Raw genomic sequence first — 19,026 nt, 5'->3', positions numbered from 1 at the left:
ACAGGGACCGAGCAGGGCAGAGCCACCACCCCAGAGCAGGACGAGGCCCAGCACACCAGGTCCTCAGCAGCAGCAGCAGCAGCCCCACTAGCTGGGCTCTTGCCAAACCTCACGTTTTTCGGCATTGAATCCCCACACCTCTGTGAGGTAGGTCGGACTTCTCGTTTGCCAGGAAGGAAAGCTGAGGAAGAAGGGGTCACTAGATTGGCTAGTCAGCGGGGGCACCAGGATTCATTTTCTAAGTGCCAGGCTTTCCCATGCCTCACCACCTCTATCTCACGTAACTGGCTCTCTCTTACCACCAAACACTGTTCCTCTCAACCACTCTGGAAGACACGCCATCTGACAGATGAGAACAAGACTTAAGAATGTGACTTTCTTAGTGGAAAAGAGGGAAGGGCAGCAGGAAAATCTATTCCAGGTCTTTTGGGCTCTCAAATCCAGGCCTGTTCTTTTTATTATGCTGTTTCCAAAGGTGCTTTCTTTATTTTCCAACTGCTTCACCCATGCTAGAGACTCCACTGTATGGTGGCAACTACAGTCTCTTCTTTTAATAGAAGACTGTGCTTAGACTCATGAAACGGTGGTGCTATCCTCATTTAACAGAGGCTTGGGAAGCTTGGGGAACTGGATAAAGACACAAAGCCAGAACTTAAGCCCAGATTGCAGACACCCGAGGATGAACTCATAGCCAGTAAATCACGCTGCTTCTTGGACACTGGTACTTCTATGAAGAGTCTGAGAAACTTTCAAACAGGAATGATTCAGGCAACACCTTAACTTGCCTATATCATGATTTTTCTAATGAATCTAAGCTTAAAAAATGCCAATTCACAACATGAATGAGAAACTAATTGTGGTACAGAATTCTATGTTATACAGAATTATCAGAATTTCTATAAAAATAGACACTAATGAGGTAATAAATTAAACCTTGGAGTAGAGTCAAAAAGGACTAAAATCAGACTCAAGTTTATTCTGATATTTCTGATCACACAACAGAAGGGAATTTCCTAATTTCCAATTACTGTATTTTTCTGATTCTGAGACACTCAAAAGATTTATTCATGATGTTCCAAGAATTTCAGAACTTACCACACATTATCCCCAATGCTGTGCTAAATACCGCCATATATCCAAAGTAAAATGATGTTTGAAATAAGCCATACATCCTGAAAGAAAACACAGTAACAACATATAATATACATTTTATTTTCAACACAGGCTAAACTTGCATACTTAAAGGACAAATTTACTTCCCTAATTAAAAAAAAAAAAATCTCCACTTACTTTGTTTTGAAAAAATAGTAGTAAAAGGAATACATGTAAACATAGATTGCAGTTGATGCAGCAGAGAGAAAACTTGTCCATTGCCTGCGGGGGGAAGAGGGGGAAACACAACTCTTGAATGAATGGCACAGAAGCAAAAATTATAAAGCAGAGATTTATAATAACATCCTTTAAAATTCTGTATAGGGGCTGGTGCTGTGGCGCAGCAGGTAAAGCTGCCACCTGCAGTGCCGGCATCCCATATGGATGCCAGTTCAAGTCCTGGCTGCTCCACTTCCCCTCCAGCTCTCTGCTTTGGCCTGGGAAAGCAGTAGAAGATGGCCCAAGTTCTTGGGCCCCTGCACCCGCATGGGAGACCCGGAAGAAGCTCCTGGCTCCTGGCTTCGGATCGGTGCAGCTCCAGCCATTGCGGCCAATTGGGGAGTGAACCAGCAGATGGAGGACCTCTCTCTCTTTCTGCCTCTCCTTCTCTCTCTGGGTAACTCTGACTTTCAAATAAATAAATCTTTAAAAAAAATTCTGTATATTTAAAGTAAGTGCATGTGCACAGTAATTAAATGTGTCAAAGAGGAAAGACCCTAAGAATCAGAAGGAAAGCTTCTGAATTTTGTTGTTGGTTTTGTTTTTTTTTTGTTTTGTTTTGTTTTGTTTTTTTGACAGGCAGAGTGGACAGTGAGAGAGAGAGAGACAGAGAGAAAGGTCTTCCTTTGCCGTTGGTTCACCCTCCAATGGCCGCCACGGCTGGCGCACCATGCTGATCTGATGGCAGGGAGCCAGGTACTTATCCTGGTCTCCCATGGGGTGCAGGGCCCAAGGACTTTGGGCCATCCTCCACTGCACTCCCTGGCCACAGCAGAGAGCTGGCCTGGAAGAGAGGCAACCGGGACAGAATCCGGCGCCCCGACCGGGACTAGAACCCGGTATGCTGGCGCCGTAAGGCGGAGGATTAGCCTAGTGAGCCGCGGCGCCGGCCCTGAATTTTGTCTTATTCCCTATTACAAATGACTTCAAATAAACCACTGCCTTTTTCAGACCTGAGTCTGAAATGGAGCAGTGCCTCCTTATAAAGCTCTTTCCATATCAAGCACTTCGTAAAACTATTTCTAAGACTGCATCCCTCATTAATATGAAAAAACAAATGATGATGATATTTTTCCTCTAAAATCTTCATTATTTTTAGAATTGGGAAAAAAAGCTACATTATCTTAAGCAGCGAAATTTCTATACAGATGTTTTACCCTGCTTGACAGACATGAAATCTTATTTAAAACATTATGATCCCCAGAGGTTCTTCTGAGAGCTACTCACCACCGATAATCCTCTGCATTTAGTAGGAAGTATGTGCACACGATGGTCACACAGACAGTCACAATGCACAGGATGACCAGCACCAGCATCATGAAGCCGTAGACGTAATAGATCTTATACGCCCAGAAGGAAGTGAAGATGAAATACCTGAATAAAATGCAAGGAAACAGGCTGCGTCTTTACTCCTGAAGCTGATGCTGATGCTGCTCTTGCTAAGTCTCATTTACATCTTGGTTCTCACTTTTGTCGCGCTTTTGTTCAAGTAACTTCCATGTTTCCTTTACTCTTTCTCATCTATTAAATCCTTGAAAATTCCCTCAAAAATACTTTTTTGGATAAATCTTTCAAAACAGATTCTTCTGTAGGGCGTTTGACCTCTAAACAAGCTGACTAAATTAGAAGTTTAAAGAAATACAGAAAGAAAACAGCTAAACATTTGTAAAATAGTCAACTTTTTTGTTTTTGGTAGATACATCAGTAGTCAAGCAAAGTATTTTATAGCTTTCAAATATCTATTAAATAGAAAAATAAGTTTGAGAGAAAAATGTATAAAATTAGGAACAAAATTAGAAAAAGAATGCCTAAAGAAGATGCACGCTACCTTTGGAGAACAATGAGGAAAAGGACATTACAATTATTGTACATATTTATGGGATACAGTGTGACATTTTGATACATGTATATGACATGCATATAACATGTAACCAGATCAGGGTAACTGACAAACATACCATCTCAGATATTTATCATTTCTTTGTGTTATAAACATTCAAAATCCTCCCTACTAGCTATCTGAAATGTTAATTACTATCCACCAGTTCTCCTGATGCACTGTAGAACATTATGCATCTCCTATTAGACTGCACGCTGTTAGGGTTTTCATCAAGACCCTTCACTCTACATCTACTGCGCACGTCATGTAACTGGAGCACGGGCTTGTAGCCTCTTTTCTTGTTCTTGTTCTCTCTGTTTGCTAGTTCATTTATTCATCATCCATTCTTTCTACAAATACCTGGAGCCCTAAGCATGTATCAGGAAAGCAGTGAGAAGAGAACTGTGCAGATAACAAAGAGGTTCCTGGTGGGCAAGGAAACACCAGTCAAGTGGCAATCCTAACACCCTGTGATATCAGCTATATGCCAGTGCACCTAAGAGTGGCATCTTGTTTGGACTGAGTTAGTGAGAGGAATCAGATCAGACATGACAGAGGTTCGGGGGTCAGGGGACAAGAAGAATGTTCCAGACACATGAACAGCAAAGGAACAGGTTGGTAAGTAAGTGCTTTGAAAAACTGAAAGTAATTCAATTATGGCCAGACCTTCAAATGAAGGGGTAAGAGGCAACAGAAGCAAACAAGACCAGTTTCTCTATTATGAAGGCCCTTCTGGTTGTCTTGTAGAGATGGGAATTCACCTCAATGAAAATGAAATTTTCAGCAAAGAAGTGGCATGATCAGACAGATATCTCAAAAAAAAAAAAAAAAATCACTCTGCCACCAAGATAGAGAAGTTAAGGACACAGCAAAGAAGCTATCTAGTGGAACAGAATGCCTGAGAGTGGGATCCAGACCTCCCAGAACAAGCGTGGGAAGGAAAAACAGTCAGAGGTCAAGTCAGGATGAGGACTCACAGGTATATAAGACTGGGAGCACGAAGAAGTTCCCAAAGCGGCCTTATTAAACCACATACCCCAATCCCTCTCTACGGTACTAATCAATGCCTACAGCACATTAACAGCTGGTAGGTGACAACCAGAAGTTGGGTATCAGTTTATGTTGGTGAACTTAGGCCATTTAATTAGATGTACACAAATCAATAAACAGGACAGCAAAAGGGATGTGTGGTTTCCATGAAAATTATGATGAATGCTTTGGAAAGATTCAGTAAGGTCACTTAAAAAAAACCTATAAAACTAGGTGACCTAGGTGTGGATGACCTGGCTATAAAAGACTGAGGAACAAATGTACAAATCCAGGAGGAATCTGTATTTTAAGTGCTTCAGGTAGATCTTTATGTTCTTGTTCCACTTAAAAAAAAAAAGACTGGAAAACACAAAAGCTGTGTAACAAATGTCAAAGGAAAAATGGCAGAAACTAACTAGTGGACATGAATCAAAGATAATACCTTTGGCTCTATATTAAAAAAAATCAGTGAAGGATGTACATTAATTTGTAAAATAAAATGTTATTTACCTTTTTTTAAATAAATCACTCACATGACCCAACTTTTTCCATTAACCAACTACCAAATCCAATCATGTCTGTTAAGGAGGCTTCAATATACACAGCATGGGGCATCTGGAAATGTGTAAGGGCATTCTGAGTTGTTACAATGACTGGCATGTGCTGGGCAAGAGCCAGAGAATATAACTTCAGTATCTCAGAAAGTTCATACAGAGAGCTGTCTTGCCTAAAATTCCTAAAGCATTCATACAGAGGAACATCAAGAACAAGTAATTAAGAGCTGAGAAAAAAAAGGATATTTTAAAATAGCAGGATACAGACAGGAAGCACAGTAAGTGGGCACAGGGGGCAGACCTCTCATCCTCACAAACATGCATGTGTGCTCACGTGCACACACACATACACACACATACACACTTCCCAGAACTCCTATAGGCCTCTGAGGAAAGAGCCTGGAAATGATTAATCACCAAAAGACGCCAAGATCTAGGTGGACCAGTATATAATGATTTACCAAGTTCTCTGGACCTCAGAGATACTAAAAATGTACAGTAAAAACTAGTAATTTCTTACATCATGCCGTGATCAAAAGCTTGTCAGCCATTTTCAAGCATGTGTGCTTTGATTTCTAAAGTCTGTTAGGTCAGAGAAGTCTAGAATACAATACAAAAAGGTATCTATACTTAACCTGATTGTATGATACCAGAGCTGACAACTACCCTTAGACAGACAATGTAGATCCCTTTCAGGAAGCCATGGAATTAACAAACCAACTCTGTTAGATGCTTTCTCTTTCAATGATTTTACACCTACTATAACTCCTATGTTATCTTATCATAATCATATCCTTAAACATCAATGAATATATTGTAAAAACTTACATTTCAATAAAGATTGAGCCAAAAGGTAAAATTCCTCCCAGGCAAACAATAACTGCAGGCTCCATGAACCTAGAAAACATTAAAATTAAACTTCTAATATGCTTTTCATATTATACTACATAAATCCCAACAATAGAAAGCAGATGCTTAATACTTTAAAAACATCATCTCTAAAGGACAGAAACAAATCAATAAAATGAAAATCAAAATCCAAAGAGGCACAATGAATAGGCAAGACTTTATATTAGGCACAGGTTATCATCAATATCCCTTCCAGCATTAAAGGCTAAGATAACTATTTGAGGAACAGTAATTACTGAAGATTTAAGAACTCTACAGGCTTTTACTAACAGAAAGCCAAAAGAAAGGGCAGGCATTTGAAACAAAGGTTGACTCCCACTGGGACTCTTGCATCACGTAACAGAGTGCCAGGTCAGAGTCCTGGCTCCACTCTGGGTTCGCCTTCCTGCTAATACTCATCCTGGAAGGCAGCTAGTTAAGATTCAAGTAGTTGGGTACCCACCACAAACGTGAGCGACCCACACTGATTTCTCAGTTCCTAGCTTTGGCCTGGCTCAGCCCTGGTGGTTTTAGGTATTTAGGGAGTGGATCAACAGATAAAGACCCCTGTCTCTCAAATAATTAAGATAAATGAGATAACAGAAATACAGACCCTCAGGTCCCTTCTGGACCCCGACCCAGATTCTGCATTTTAACAAGAAGCCAGAAACCCAGGGGTCTCCTTGGTTTCTTATGTTGTAAGAGGCCCTGACCCAGGGAAACCCCCGTGGGCTCTGCTCCTAACAATGCTCCCAGATGGGCAAAAATAACTGACTGTTGGGGCCAACGCTGTGGTGTAGTGAGTAAAGCCACCTATAGTGGCAGTATCCCATATGGGCGCTGGTTCGAGTCCCAGCTGCTCCACTTCCCATCCAGCTCTCTGCTGTGACCTAGGAAAGCAGTAGAAGGTGGCCCAAGTCCTTGAGCCCTTGCACCCACGTGGGAGACCTCGAGGAGCTCCTGGCTCCTGGCTTCATATTGGCGCAGCTCCAGTCGTTGCAGTCATCTGGGGAGTGAACCAGCAGATGGAAGACCTCTCTCTCTCTCTCTGCCTCTTCTCTCTCTGTGTAACTCTAACTTTCAAATAAATAAATACATCTTTTTTAAAAAAATAACTGGGAGAGTCATTTTCCCAAAGCACCCAGTGACTCAAATAGCTACCTTCTCCTGCTGTAGGAGCTCTCGCCACGCCTGCTCTGCTGTGCTGGCTAAGCTGGAGAATGGGCCTCTCTGAACTGGGAAGGGGGAAGAGGAGATTTCTGGCCCTAATTCCCAAATGTTCATCTGAAGGTTCTGCCAGGAAGTCCTCAGAGCAGCCCCTGATGGCGAGGGCCATGGGAAGGGTGCAGCCAGCTTGGATTTTACAGCAGGGAAGTAAGTGTATGGATGGGGGTGTCCTGGCTCCTAGAGACTGCTGAGGCTGAGGGCACGTGTGCTCACAGTTGTCACCACCCCAGCTGCAGGCCACGCCCTGTCCCACCTATACTTGTACCAGGGTGGGTGGTTAGCCTAGTGGCTAAGACACTGATTGTTAAGACATCCATATCCCACAACAGAGTGCCTGGGTTCAATTCCTGGCTCTGGCTGCTTCTCCAGCTTCCAGCTAATGCAGACAACTAGGAGGTAGTGACGAGTGTTCAACTGGGTTCCTGCCACTCACAGGGGAAGACAGGTTGAGTTTAAAGACCGTGTTTCAGCCTGGCCCAGTTCCAGGTGTTGAGGGCATTTGGGGAGTGAACCAACAGATGGGAGATCTTTTTGCCTTTCAAATAAAACAAACAGAGCCTGTGCTGTGGTACAGTAGGTTAATCCCCTGCCTGTGGCGCCAGCATCCCATATGGGTGCCAGTTCGCGTCCCGGCTGCGCCTCTTCCAATCTAGCTCTCTGCTATGGCCTGGGAAAGCAGTAAAAGATGGACCAAATGCTTGGGCCCCTGCACCCACATGGGAGACTGGGAGGAAGCTCTTGGCTCCTGGCTTCAGATCAGCGAAGCTCCAGCTGTTGCGGCCATTTGGGGAGTAAACTAACAGAAGGAAGACCTTTCTCTCTATCTCTTCCTCTCACTGTCTGTAACTCTACCTCTCAAATAAAGCTTTAAAAAATAAAACAAATAAATTTCAAAAAACAAACTCAAAGGAAAAGAAAATATCAATCTTGAAACTTCTATCTAAAATAATGTTTCCTGGGGCTGGTGCTGTGCTATAGCGGGTAAAAAGCCACTGCCTGCAGTGCCAGCATCCCACGTGGGCACTGGTTCGAGACCTGGCTGCTCCACTTCTGATCCAGCTCTCTGTTATGGCCTGGGAAAGCAGTGGAAGATGGCCCAAGTGCTTGGGCCCCTGCACCCACACGGGAGACCCAGAGGAAGCTTCTGGCTCCTGGCTTCGGGTTGGCGTAGATCCAGCCGTTGTGGCCATCTGGGGAGTGAACCAGCGGATGGAAGACTTCTCTCTCTCTCTTTCTCTCTCTCTCTCTCCCCCCTCTTTCTCTCTGCCTCTCTGTAACTTTGCATTTCAAATTAACAAATAAATACTTAAAAAGTAAATAAACTAAAAGCAGGTTTCCTAATTTGTTACCTTGCCATTTCTTTGCTTTCTCCTTGGTTTTTAATTCCTTTCCTGAGAATAACAGAACTAAGGTATTATGAGTTCTGGCTTAAAATGGGGCCAAAGAAAGAATTCAAAAGAGCCAAATTTCATTCATTTACACAATTAACATCTACTGACTGTAAATGGTAATTCTCATTTTAAAATACCTCCTCTCATCTCTTATTTCTCTTCCTGTAAGCAAGCACTGGATCAAGTGTTCTCTCTTGAAAAGCCCTCCTTGTGTCCTCGTTGAGAGCCCTTCTCTTCCCCCGTCTTCCACTGCTTCTTACATATAACTCCATCATAGCATGTGCCACACTGCACTTTAACTGCTTAATTACAGAGACATGGCCGGCCTCTCTAGATTATAAACCTTAGCAGGGAGAAGCTACTCTAGGTATTTCCCAGTGTGCAGCACAGCAAAGATACTAAACTAATCATCTCTGAAATGGACGAATTGAAAAACAGGGAAGAACATTTTTTGAAAAATTCTTTTTGAGAGCTGAAAAAATAATCGAGTCTTCTTTCCTCATTTTACAGAGAGCCAAGACCCAGAGGTTAAAGGTAGGTTTGCCCAACATGACACTCTCAATGGGAGCAAGATCTAGGATTCATATTTCCATTCCCATATGACGATATTTTCACAAACAAGCAGACACCCATGAGCTTTCCTCTATCTAATGTCACATGTGCTGTGACTCTTCTTCCCGAGTGCTGTGACCGCGAAGGTTGGTGACTTCTAGCTATGCTTTTCCTTTCGCCTTTACTGTCCCCAGAAACGAAGTGAACATCAGGCTATCAATGGGCCCCAACAGTGTATTACCGATTTAGAAACATTTAAATGGTTTTAAAAAACAGACTCAAAAAACTTCTAGCCAAAGTGTCTCATAAGCCCCATTCTAGAAAGAATATGGCAAAACCCTAAGACTAAAATAAAACAGATCACTCTCCTGGAAACTACAGAGACTGTTTTATTCAGCCTTTATTTTTATAAATGCCTACATGTTTCCATGTCTAGAAGGACAGGACAATTACCACCTGTTCATACAAGAAGCTGAATGAAAGTTTAACTTGTATTTGTAATGTGGCAAAACATCTAGGAACATGAGCTTTTCAGTGTAAAATCTTTATTATGACTGTATGGTCTACTGCACAGCTATTCTTCTGAGATGAAGGAATATAATACATATACAGAAAGAGTATTCTATTTTTGTTTGCTATTAGAAACTAGGAAAATAAAGAACAAAAAAGCAGAAACACCTAAGTTAGCACTAATATTCAATTTACAATACAGGGGCCAGTACCGTGGCATAGCAGGTGAAAGTCACCAACTGCAATGCCAGCATTCTATATGGGTGCTGATTTGTGTTCCAGCCACTCCACTTCCGATCCAGTTCCCTGATAATGGCCTGGAAAAGGCAGGAGAGGATGGCCCAGGTGTTTGGGTCCTTGCCACCCACGTAGGAAACCGGGATAAAGCTCCTGACTCTGGTTTGGCCGAGTGCTGGACACTGCAGCCATCTGGGGAGTGAACAAGCGGATGGAAGAGCTCTCTCTTTCTTTGTAACTTTTTTTTTTTTTAATAACTTTTTAAAGATTTATTTATTTACTTGAGAAGCAGAGTTACAGAAAGAGAGAGAGGGAGAGACAGAGAGGTCTTCCATCTGCTGGTTCACTCCCCAAATGGCTGCAATGGCTGGAGCTGGGCTGATCCAAAGCCAGGAGCCAGGAGCTTCTTTCAAGTTTCCCATGAGAGTGCAGGGCCCAAACACTTGGGCCACCTTCTACTGCTTTTCCAGGCCATCAGCAGGGAGCTAGATCAGAAGTGGAACAGCTAGGACTCGAACCAGTGCTCATATGGGATGCTGGTGCCGCAAGCAGATGCTTAACCTACTATGCCACATTGGTGGACCCTGTAACTGTAACTTTCAAAATAAATATATAAATATTTTTAAAAAGAGGCAAAATATATGTACTTGAATTCACATTTTGTTCAAGTGTGCACTACAAAAATTAGAATTTTACTTTTTGAAAAATATAAATCATTTCAAATTAAAGATACCTCAAAAATCATCATTTCAAACTACTGACTGAACAAACTGTAAACTATTTACACTATTGCCATAGTGTTAAAAAGAAACTCTTTGTCAGGATTAATCTTGAATCATGGGAGGTCCACAAGAACATGCAGTGTGACAGACAGGTAAGTGTGTTTTAAAGATTCTATACTACCCTATCCCAGGTTGAAGATAAAGAATGTCAATCAGTAAATTATAATTGGTCCCAAGCCTAATTCATCTCTCAATTAGTAAGATGCATACAGCTATAAATGCAGACCAGTTACATTTAGAATAATTAAATATCTGGAAAGGAAAATAAAATTGTGAATCAAGGATTAGCAAACTTTTTCTGTAAAGGTTCACATACTAAATATCCCAGGTTTTGTAGATGATACGGTCTCTGATCTGTCAACTCTGATGATACATGAACAAATGGACATGGCTGTGCTCCAACAAAATTTTATTTACAATAGGCAGCAGGTCCACTGGCCTGTAGATTTATAAAACTGTTGTAGTTCCCACTCACTTCTACACATTAGTGCAATTATCAGAACATCTGACTTCTCTGTAAATGGCACCCATATTCAGAAAGGGAAATACGGATATCATTTATAATGACTCCTAACAATGCAGGTTAAAGGAAAAATTTAAATAAACAAGTTCTGAAGCCCAAAGTTAAGATAATCATTCTCAGAAAGGCATGCCAATTCTAAAGGTATATATGCACACAACAGTTTAGTAACTTATATACTGTGAGAAACAATCGCATAAGATTCAGCATTCTCTTTACCATTTTTTCTCCGGTATAGGGCGAGGCACAGCATTGACACGACAAGGAAAGTTGGGCTGACCTGACAGATTTCGGCCAAGTATTGTACCAACAAGATTTAGAGGAAGAATAACAAAAAAACAGATGCAACAAACGGCCACCTGTAAATTAAATAAAAATGTGTGTGATTACTCAGAGAACAGTAACACTAATAAAAACAAATAAAAGGGACACTTAAAAATTTAAACACAATTTGATCACAAAAGAAAATGTTTAAGTTGAATATGGGCTAAAATTATAGAAGATATACACTGATGAAAATAGGAAAAGAATGTGCTTTAAAATATTAGAAGTGATCTAAATACAAGCTGAATTGTCTCCTATCCATTTAATTCATATTTTTCCTGTTCTTCCATACTATCTCTGCTACAGTCCTTTTCTCCTTTTTTTCACTTTCAGCTGTCATGATTATAATGTATAAGGGTTCTTCAAAAAGTTAATGGAAATGGAATTAAAAGATAATGTGTATTTTCCATGAACCATTTGAAGACCCCTTTGATCCTTCATCATTATAACCAATTTGAAGAGTATTTACTTGACTATACTTTACTGACATCCTCACGTGTACAAGAAAATTTACATATGGAACTTCCCTACTTTATAGATAAAGAAAGACAGAGGCTATGTAACTTCCCATGACTGCATAGCTAGTATGTAGTCAGATTAAAACTTCAGTTCAGATCTGCTAGACTCAAAGCCCAGCCTCTTATCTATTCTATACTGCCCTAGAATCCAAATAACAGAAGCACAGCTCCAGGTATATGTATCTGTGTGTGCCGTTACTAAAAGAAACGTTTTCTACCCATTAGTAGTCCAATGTCTAAAATTAAGAGAAGATCATATAGAGATTCTAGAACTAAAGCAGCCTATTTGGAAAATATTTGTTTTTGTGATTTTCTTTTCCTTTATAAAATGTGCATACACAAGGACACACACTCAATCTCTTTTTTGGCCAACAACTAGTTAAGATCACTTCGCTCTGAATATCTTTAAAACAGAGTAGAATTGAATCACTTCTAAGATCTCTTTCAATTATACATTTTTGGATCCCAATCAACAGAAAGTAACAGACAAAAGCTAAACAAAAACTATGAAGAAACTGACTGAAAGAAATGAAGAAGTACAAGAGAAAATCCACGGTGATGGCAGGAGAAGCAAAGAATCTCTTGCGGCAACATTATAGTGAAGACTATTCTCTTCATTAAGTTGTGTGTGGTTAAACAAGCCAAAGGGTATCCTCTTTCTTCTAGATAAAACCTCTATACACGAATGAGTTAATCTCTGTAAGGGCCAGCATTGTGATGGAGCAGGTAATGTCACTGTTGGTGACACTGGCATCCCAACTGTTCCACTTCCAATCCAGCTGCCTGTTAATGGCCTGAGAAAAAAAATCACTGGAAGATGGACCATATGTTTGGGCCCCTGACACCCATGTGGGAGAATCAGATGAAGCTCCTGGCTTCAGCCTGGACCAGCACTGGCCACAGCAACCACCAGGGAAGTGAACCAGTAGATGGTATGTCTTTCTATCTTTCCCTCCTTCTGTGATCTAAATTTCAAAATAAATAAATTTTTAAAAAACAACAAAAGAAGTTCTATAATCACATTTGAAAGATCACACTTAGCAAGTCTCTCAGTTTAGACCTATAAATAAGATGGATTACTATTCATATTACATATGAATATATCTTGTTATATAATAAGAATCTGAAATATGAAAAGGCATGAATTTAATATATCTTAAATATTTTATTGTCAATTATATCTAAGTCTCACACATATGGAAGAGTAAATCCTGTCTCAATTTTTGCTTCTGACTGCTTTCTTAATTATTACAAGATTCATAAACCTAACATATTATAATAAAGATCTATTATTTTCCTGGTAATTTACAAGAACTTTAATTTGAAATAAGGATTAAAGAGAAACTGAAGAAAACACTCTTAGATGGTATCACATGGTCTGAAGGAATGGTTTACATACTATTCCATGAAACCTTCAAGTCCTGCTCTGGAACTTCAGGAATTCCACAGGCATTTGATTTGAATAGCCTGTGAAAACAGCTTTAAAAAACCTTTTTTAAGCATTTGTAATAAAAACATATAGAGTTCTCTACCAAGTATTAACAAATTGGAGATACCGTAAGTAAGTACTCATTTTCATGCAAAGCCTAGATTAAATTTTCTCCAGCTATCTCTGTGTATTTAATCAAGCTTCTAGAAAATGTATCATTGATGAGGAAGGCCTGTATGGTTACACTGGTCTTACATCCCTTCTCATCTCAATTCAGGCCTACACATACTTGCTTATTAGGATTTGTACAAGCACAGGCACTACTGCCACATGTGTATCACAGGCTATGAGCGGCAGCTGAAGTGATGGTACATTCTGCCTTCTGGGCATACAACAGGCAATAAAGGCTCCTTTAAGGTCTATCAAGACATTATCTACTGTTTAGCACTAAAAAAAAACCTTCTTTCTTTTTGCATTTTTGTGCACATGATAAAAAATGTAAGCAGTTTTGTCAGAAATTGTTGGTGATTAAATTGTGAAACCAATTCCCTATTCCCTTATGTTCAGGCTCTGGATGAGTTTACTTGAGGAATTCTCTGAGATTTCAAGGCAAGCTGTTAAAAACATCACATAGAACTAATTAACTTGTGAAGTCAGGATATTTCTCAATACTGATAACCAAATAAATTGGTTGGTGATGAAGATGAACTGACCTGTTATTTATACTCCTAATTATTAGATTTGTAGTCATCACAACTCTATTGCTCTTTAAATTTAGGTGGTAAAATAGTGAATTTGAAAAATATATTTAGACTCCTAGAATCATGTTTACATCTGTTTTCTATACTGAGTTTCCAATTAAATTTAGCAGCTACGATAAAAAAAAAAAATTGATGTAAAAAAAAATGGTGGAAACCCTAGAATTCAAATTAATACAAGGCCCTCCCCAAGGCTCCTAGCCACTATTCATGGACCAGAGGACAGTGATAAAAAGGCAGTGGAGAGAAGATGTACATACTCCAGGTAGAGGTCTGTCTCCCCACTCTGCAAGAACAAGTTAGAACCAAGTACTGGCTATCAGCGCTTAGTACCCCAAAGATCTACCAAGTAGTCAGCTCTTCCCAACTTCAGCCAAAAATGTAGCTGTTACTTATTCTGTCTCTGCTTCCAGACTCACCTTTTATGAAATCTATGGTGTGAGTGGAATGGAAAGAAGAAAATCAGCCAATCATGAGTTATTTAGGAAATTTTAAGGGTGATGGATAGTAATGTTTATAGGTGATTCTTAAGAAACAAATCATTCTTTGTCACCATGCTTAAGCGTTTCTTCAACATTTGCTCACAGTAGATCATTTCTAGTGTTCTTTTTTCAAACTCATATATTTCATGAATTTGTCTATTTAAAATTATTTAGCCTCTCTATTCAAGTATTTCCACTAGTGGATCTATTAATCAGAGCATCATCAACTCAAACACAAATCTATCTAAGAAGCCTATCTACTTCACCCAGATATTTTCAACATGTTAAAATGTAACTTGCCATTCTGTTTCTTGGGTTACTTCAGTACTCTACAGGAAGAAGCACTAGACTTGAAGTGAAATATTCATTCTAGGAAGTGAGCATTATCCTGATCCCAAAACCAGAAAAAAAATTATAAAAAACTATAGATCAGTGGCTTTCACAACATGCATGCAAAAAAGAACAAATTTCAGCAAACAGAATTCAACAATATATAAAATGATACTACATCATGACAAATTGAGGTTTATCAAGGAAGCAAAGACTGATTTAAGCTAGAAAATTAATAAATGGTATTCACTATATTATCAGACAAAAAGAAAAAGCATAGATCACCTCAAAAGATACAAAAAAGGCTGTTGCAAGATTCAGTCTCTAGTCCCAACTTAAAAAACTTAGCAAACTATAAGTAAGAAGGACTTTATCAACCTGATAAAGGGCACCCACTAAAATACTACAGTTAACATTTTACTTAATAGCAGAAGACTGAATGTCCACCCCTCCACCCAACCAAGACTGGGAACAGGGCTAGGATGTCTGCTCTCATCACTTGTATTCTAAATGCACTGGAGATTTATTCTGTGCAGTAACCCCAAGAAAAAGAAATGAAAGACATAGATAAGAAAGGAGAAGTAAAACTGTCTTTATTCAGAGACAATTTAATAATCTCTATCTCTATTTCAAAGTCTGAGTAAAGCAGCTAGGAATAATAATTGAATTTAACAATGTTGTGAGATGTAAAGTCAATATTCAAAACCAATTATTTTTCTCTATGTCAGGAATAAACAGTCAGAATTTGAAATTACAAACAGTATAAAAAATTAACAAAATACTTGAGGATAAATTCAACAAAAGATGGATAAAACCTTAGTACTAAAATCTATAAAACACTGCTAAGAAAAAGTAAGACACCTAAAAAAGTTGATATGAATATACTGTGTTCATGAATCAAAACACTCAATATTGTTAGGAGGCCAATTCTTCCCCAAACTAGCTATAGATATATTCCATGCAATCCCATTCAAAATCACGAGCAGGCTTTTGGCATAAAACTGACAAGCTGATTCTTAACTTTGTATTGGAATATAAAGGATATAGAAAAGTTGAAACGACTTTGAAAAGAACTGATTTTAATACTTACAGAACAGTAATCAAAACAGCATGATATTGGCAAAAAAACAAGATAATTTTCCCAATGAAACAGAACAGAAAATGCAGAAATAGAGAACAGATGATCTTTTCAGGTCAGAGTCAAGAATTTTTGTCACTAAAGGATAGTATGTGGTAATGTCTTAATATTCTTTGTCACTGTTTAGTTACACATCTATCTACTATACTAATATTCTGGCCACACTTCCCTATCTTGTCCAACAAGATATAATACTTCCTTCTTTTGTTCTTCTAGTCTAGTAAAACCTAAAAAAAAGAGGAAGTAAAGTTATTCTAGCATTTTTATTTTAATCAATCCATATTGGCTCCTCATCTTAATTGCTTCCTGCCATTTAACAACAAATTTATATGAACAACAAGACTTTCTAACTAAAATAGCAAGGTACTCCTGGACAATCAATTGCCTTAGCTAACTAATCTCAGGCTTCACTCTCTTTTATCAGGGAATTATTCTTCTTAATTTCTTGTCAGAAAGTTACTTTACTTGACAAAAATTAAAAAGAGGGGAAATGGGATTCAACTATTCTTTTATTCTGTTATATCAGTAATCCCATGTAATGAGCTTTTGGACTTGCTGTGAAAATATCCTTACAGAATCCTTTTGTTCACCTTAGCACTTGTCAATAGTTCAACTAAGGTAATGGGAGTCTTAACACTATTTTTTATAAATTTTTATTATTCTTTGATGCCTGGAGGACTGGACTCTTCTCACCACCTTTGAGGAATATCCTTTTTAATCTCTGCTTATCACAAAGTAGTACCTACTCCACTAATTCTCATCTCCATTTTTTTCTTCACTGTGATAATTTCTGATTACATTTCATGAGTTTCATTTTGAGAATCTAAAATTCTCAAGCCATTTTCCCAGTTACAGCTTAAGACTTGGATCATGGGGGAACAGTTCTCTAAATATATGTGAAATCTGATTCCTAAAGTCTATAAAGTCTATAGCATACTTGTGATTATGTTAGATTCATCCCCAATAGGATGGGATGGCATGGCTCAACCACAGCCTTTATTACTTCTCCTTCATCAACTGTTCTACCCACTGAGAGCCAAATTATCAGTATGATAAGTAAAGGATTTATCAGGGAATGCTTTGTTGAATAATGTGTAGAACAGAAAGACCACTAGTTCCCATGCTACCTTGCCTCTGTGAGTTTAAAAATTCTGTAACTTCTCTGTCCCTTGAAAGACTACAATAACATCAAATTTAGTATCTGTGGGCTACAGCCCACAACTGATTTCATGCCTAAAACTCTTTTGCAAATCTTTCCTAATTCACACATAACTCTCATAGGACCAAAACCTAAATCATTCTTGGACAAATTTCCAAAGAAAAAGTTTTTATCTTCCCAGAATCAATCTAATTTCAAGTACATTCTAGTCTGTTCTCTGCAGTACTTCTGCCATCAAACTTCAAAATTCAGTTTCTCTTACATCTTCTTGTATTAGTCTCTTGACTGCAGGCATCATGTCTTAAACCTGGGACATTAGGTGTTAGTTCAGAATATCATCAAAACCCTCTACCAATGTGATGGAACAAAGATATTAGCCTCAGCCATTTCTTGTTCATTGTCCCAAAAGATAGATGAACATTAGAATGAATTCCTTGCTCTTGAATCTCAATTGGGTCTTACACCCTATTGCCTTCATACCCCAGCCCCCATGGCCACCTGAAAGATCAGTTCCAGAAATTCCCCTCTGCCTGCTGCCCCCTAGCCCCTGCCCCCCCATCCCTAGCCCTCCTAAAATATAAAAGGCCTGGCCCCTGGGGGTCAGGGGCCTTCTGCCACATGTTCAATGTGCAGGTGGGCAGTTGGTCACCCACCTCTGTGAATTTATTTTCTCTGAATAAATTCGGTCTGGCTGTAAATTCCTACACTGCCTCCTCTCTATTCTGCACCTAATTTTCCTAACATAGTAACCCATGTGAGGTGGCACCAACCCGCAACTCTTTTCCTAACACAATGTTTCTTTTATTTGTATTGAGCTTCTAAGATTCCCTATTCAACAAGTTTGTCATGGATTTAATGGTTTTATGCGTAACTAGTGGAAAAGCTGGGGTATAAAGACAAATTTCACCCACTTACAATATTATCTCAGACTAGTTCTGGTAATAATAGCAGCATTCCACCCAAACTCCAGACCTCAAGTGGGCAAAATTCCTTTTTCTACTACCCTGCTAGGGCAAAGCAGAAGTTTAGTCACTAAGCTTAGATTAAGTCCTCAGTCATGGAAACTTTGATAAACAAACAAACAAACAAACAAACAAAAACACCAGAAAATTCAAGCACAGATAACACAGAGAAAGGACTCAAAATCTCATAGATCAAAGGACTACAGGGATAGAAAGAGGTATGGCCTGGGGAAGAGCACACAGGAGGATCTGAAACTTGGGTATGCAGTTGTTAAGTGCACCTGGCTTTTCCAATACATGGTGAACCTTGGTCTGGGAAACTTGCAGCTAACAGAACCATCCCCAGATGCTGTGAACTGGAATCAGATAAATACACAGACTGGCTGCAAAACAGGACACATCAACCGGCTTACAATAAAGCCCTGGCACTGGAAATTTTCAAATCTCCAAATGATTACATTGTGTGCCTGGGGTTGAGAACCACTGAGTTTATAAGAATATACAACCACTTCCTTCATGTAACACACCAAACAACTAAAATTACAAATTTAAGTAGTTAAAGTGATTAATGAATAGCTAGGTTCACCACAAGTTCTTAAATTTTCACATTCTAAACAAGTTTTGATACTCTTAAGTGAGGAAAAACATGTCACACCATTGACCTGATTAAAACTTGAAGCCAATGTAATGCATTCCTTCATTAGGATGCAAATTAAGAACATGATATTGTAGGAACCTATTAAGCAGCCACATTTAATCTTTGATTCGCTAAGTTCAGTTTTATAAACTTTCTCTAGTTCAGTTTAGAGTTTAATACTATATTTTAACAATTATCAAAAGGGAGATTACACTGAATAATAATATTAAAAACTCCACTTACAAAGCGGCAAAATTTATAATATTAGTGAAACAAAGCAACTTGAAACTAGAATTTTAACCAATGCCAAATTCAAAACTCTCTGAGAAAAACTATAGCAGAATCAAAA

General features: G+C 39.0%; 1 protein-coding gene across 1 annotated transcript in view; it reads right to left on the bottom strand.

The window, feature by feature from the left end:
- TM9SF3 (transmembrane 9 superfamily member 3) overlaps positions 1-19,026 on the bottom strand; it is a 75,941-nt gene that overhangs the window by 10,179 nt on the left and 46,736 nt on the right. Inside the window, exons 10-14 of the mRNA XM_070057481.1 lie at positions 11,160-11,299; positions 5,662-5,730; positions 2,599-2,745; positions 1,291-1,374; positions 1,096-1,172 (exon numbers count right to left, since the gene is read on the bottom strand). Coding sequence (XP_069913582.1) covers positions 1,096-1,172; positions 1,291-1,374; positions 2,599-2,745; positions 5,662-5,730; positions 11,160-11,299 — 517 coding nt within the window. The remainder of the gene's footprint in view (positions 1-1,095; positions 1,173-1,290; positions 1,375-2,598; positions 2,746-5,661; positions 5,731-11,159; positions 11,300-19,026) is intronic.

Source organism: Oryctolagus cuniculus, chromosome 15 (genome assembly GCF_964237555.1).
Source record: "Oryctolagus cuniculus chromosome 15, mOryCun1.1, whole genome shotgun sequence".
Classification (NCBI taxonomy): domain Eukaryota; kingdom Metazoa; phylum Chordata; class Mammalia; order Lagomorpha; family Leporidae; genus Oryctolagus; species Oryctolagus cuniculus.
Note: the sequence above shows the minus strand (reverse complement) of the source record. Positions and strands in the feature narration are given on the sequence as shown.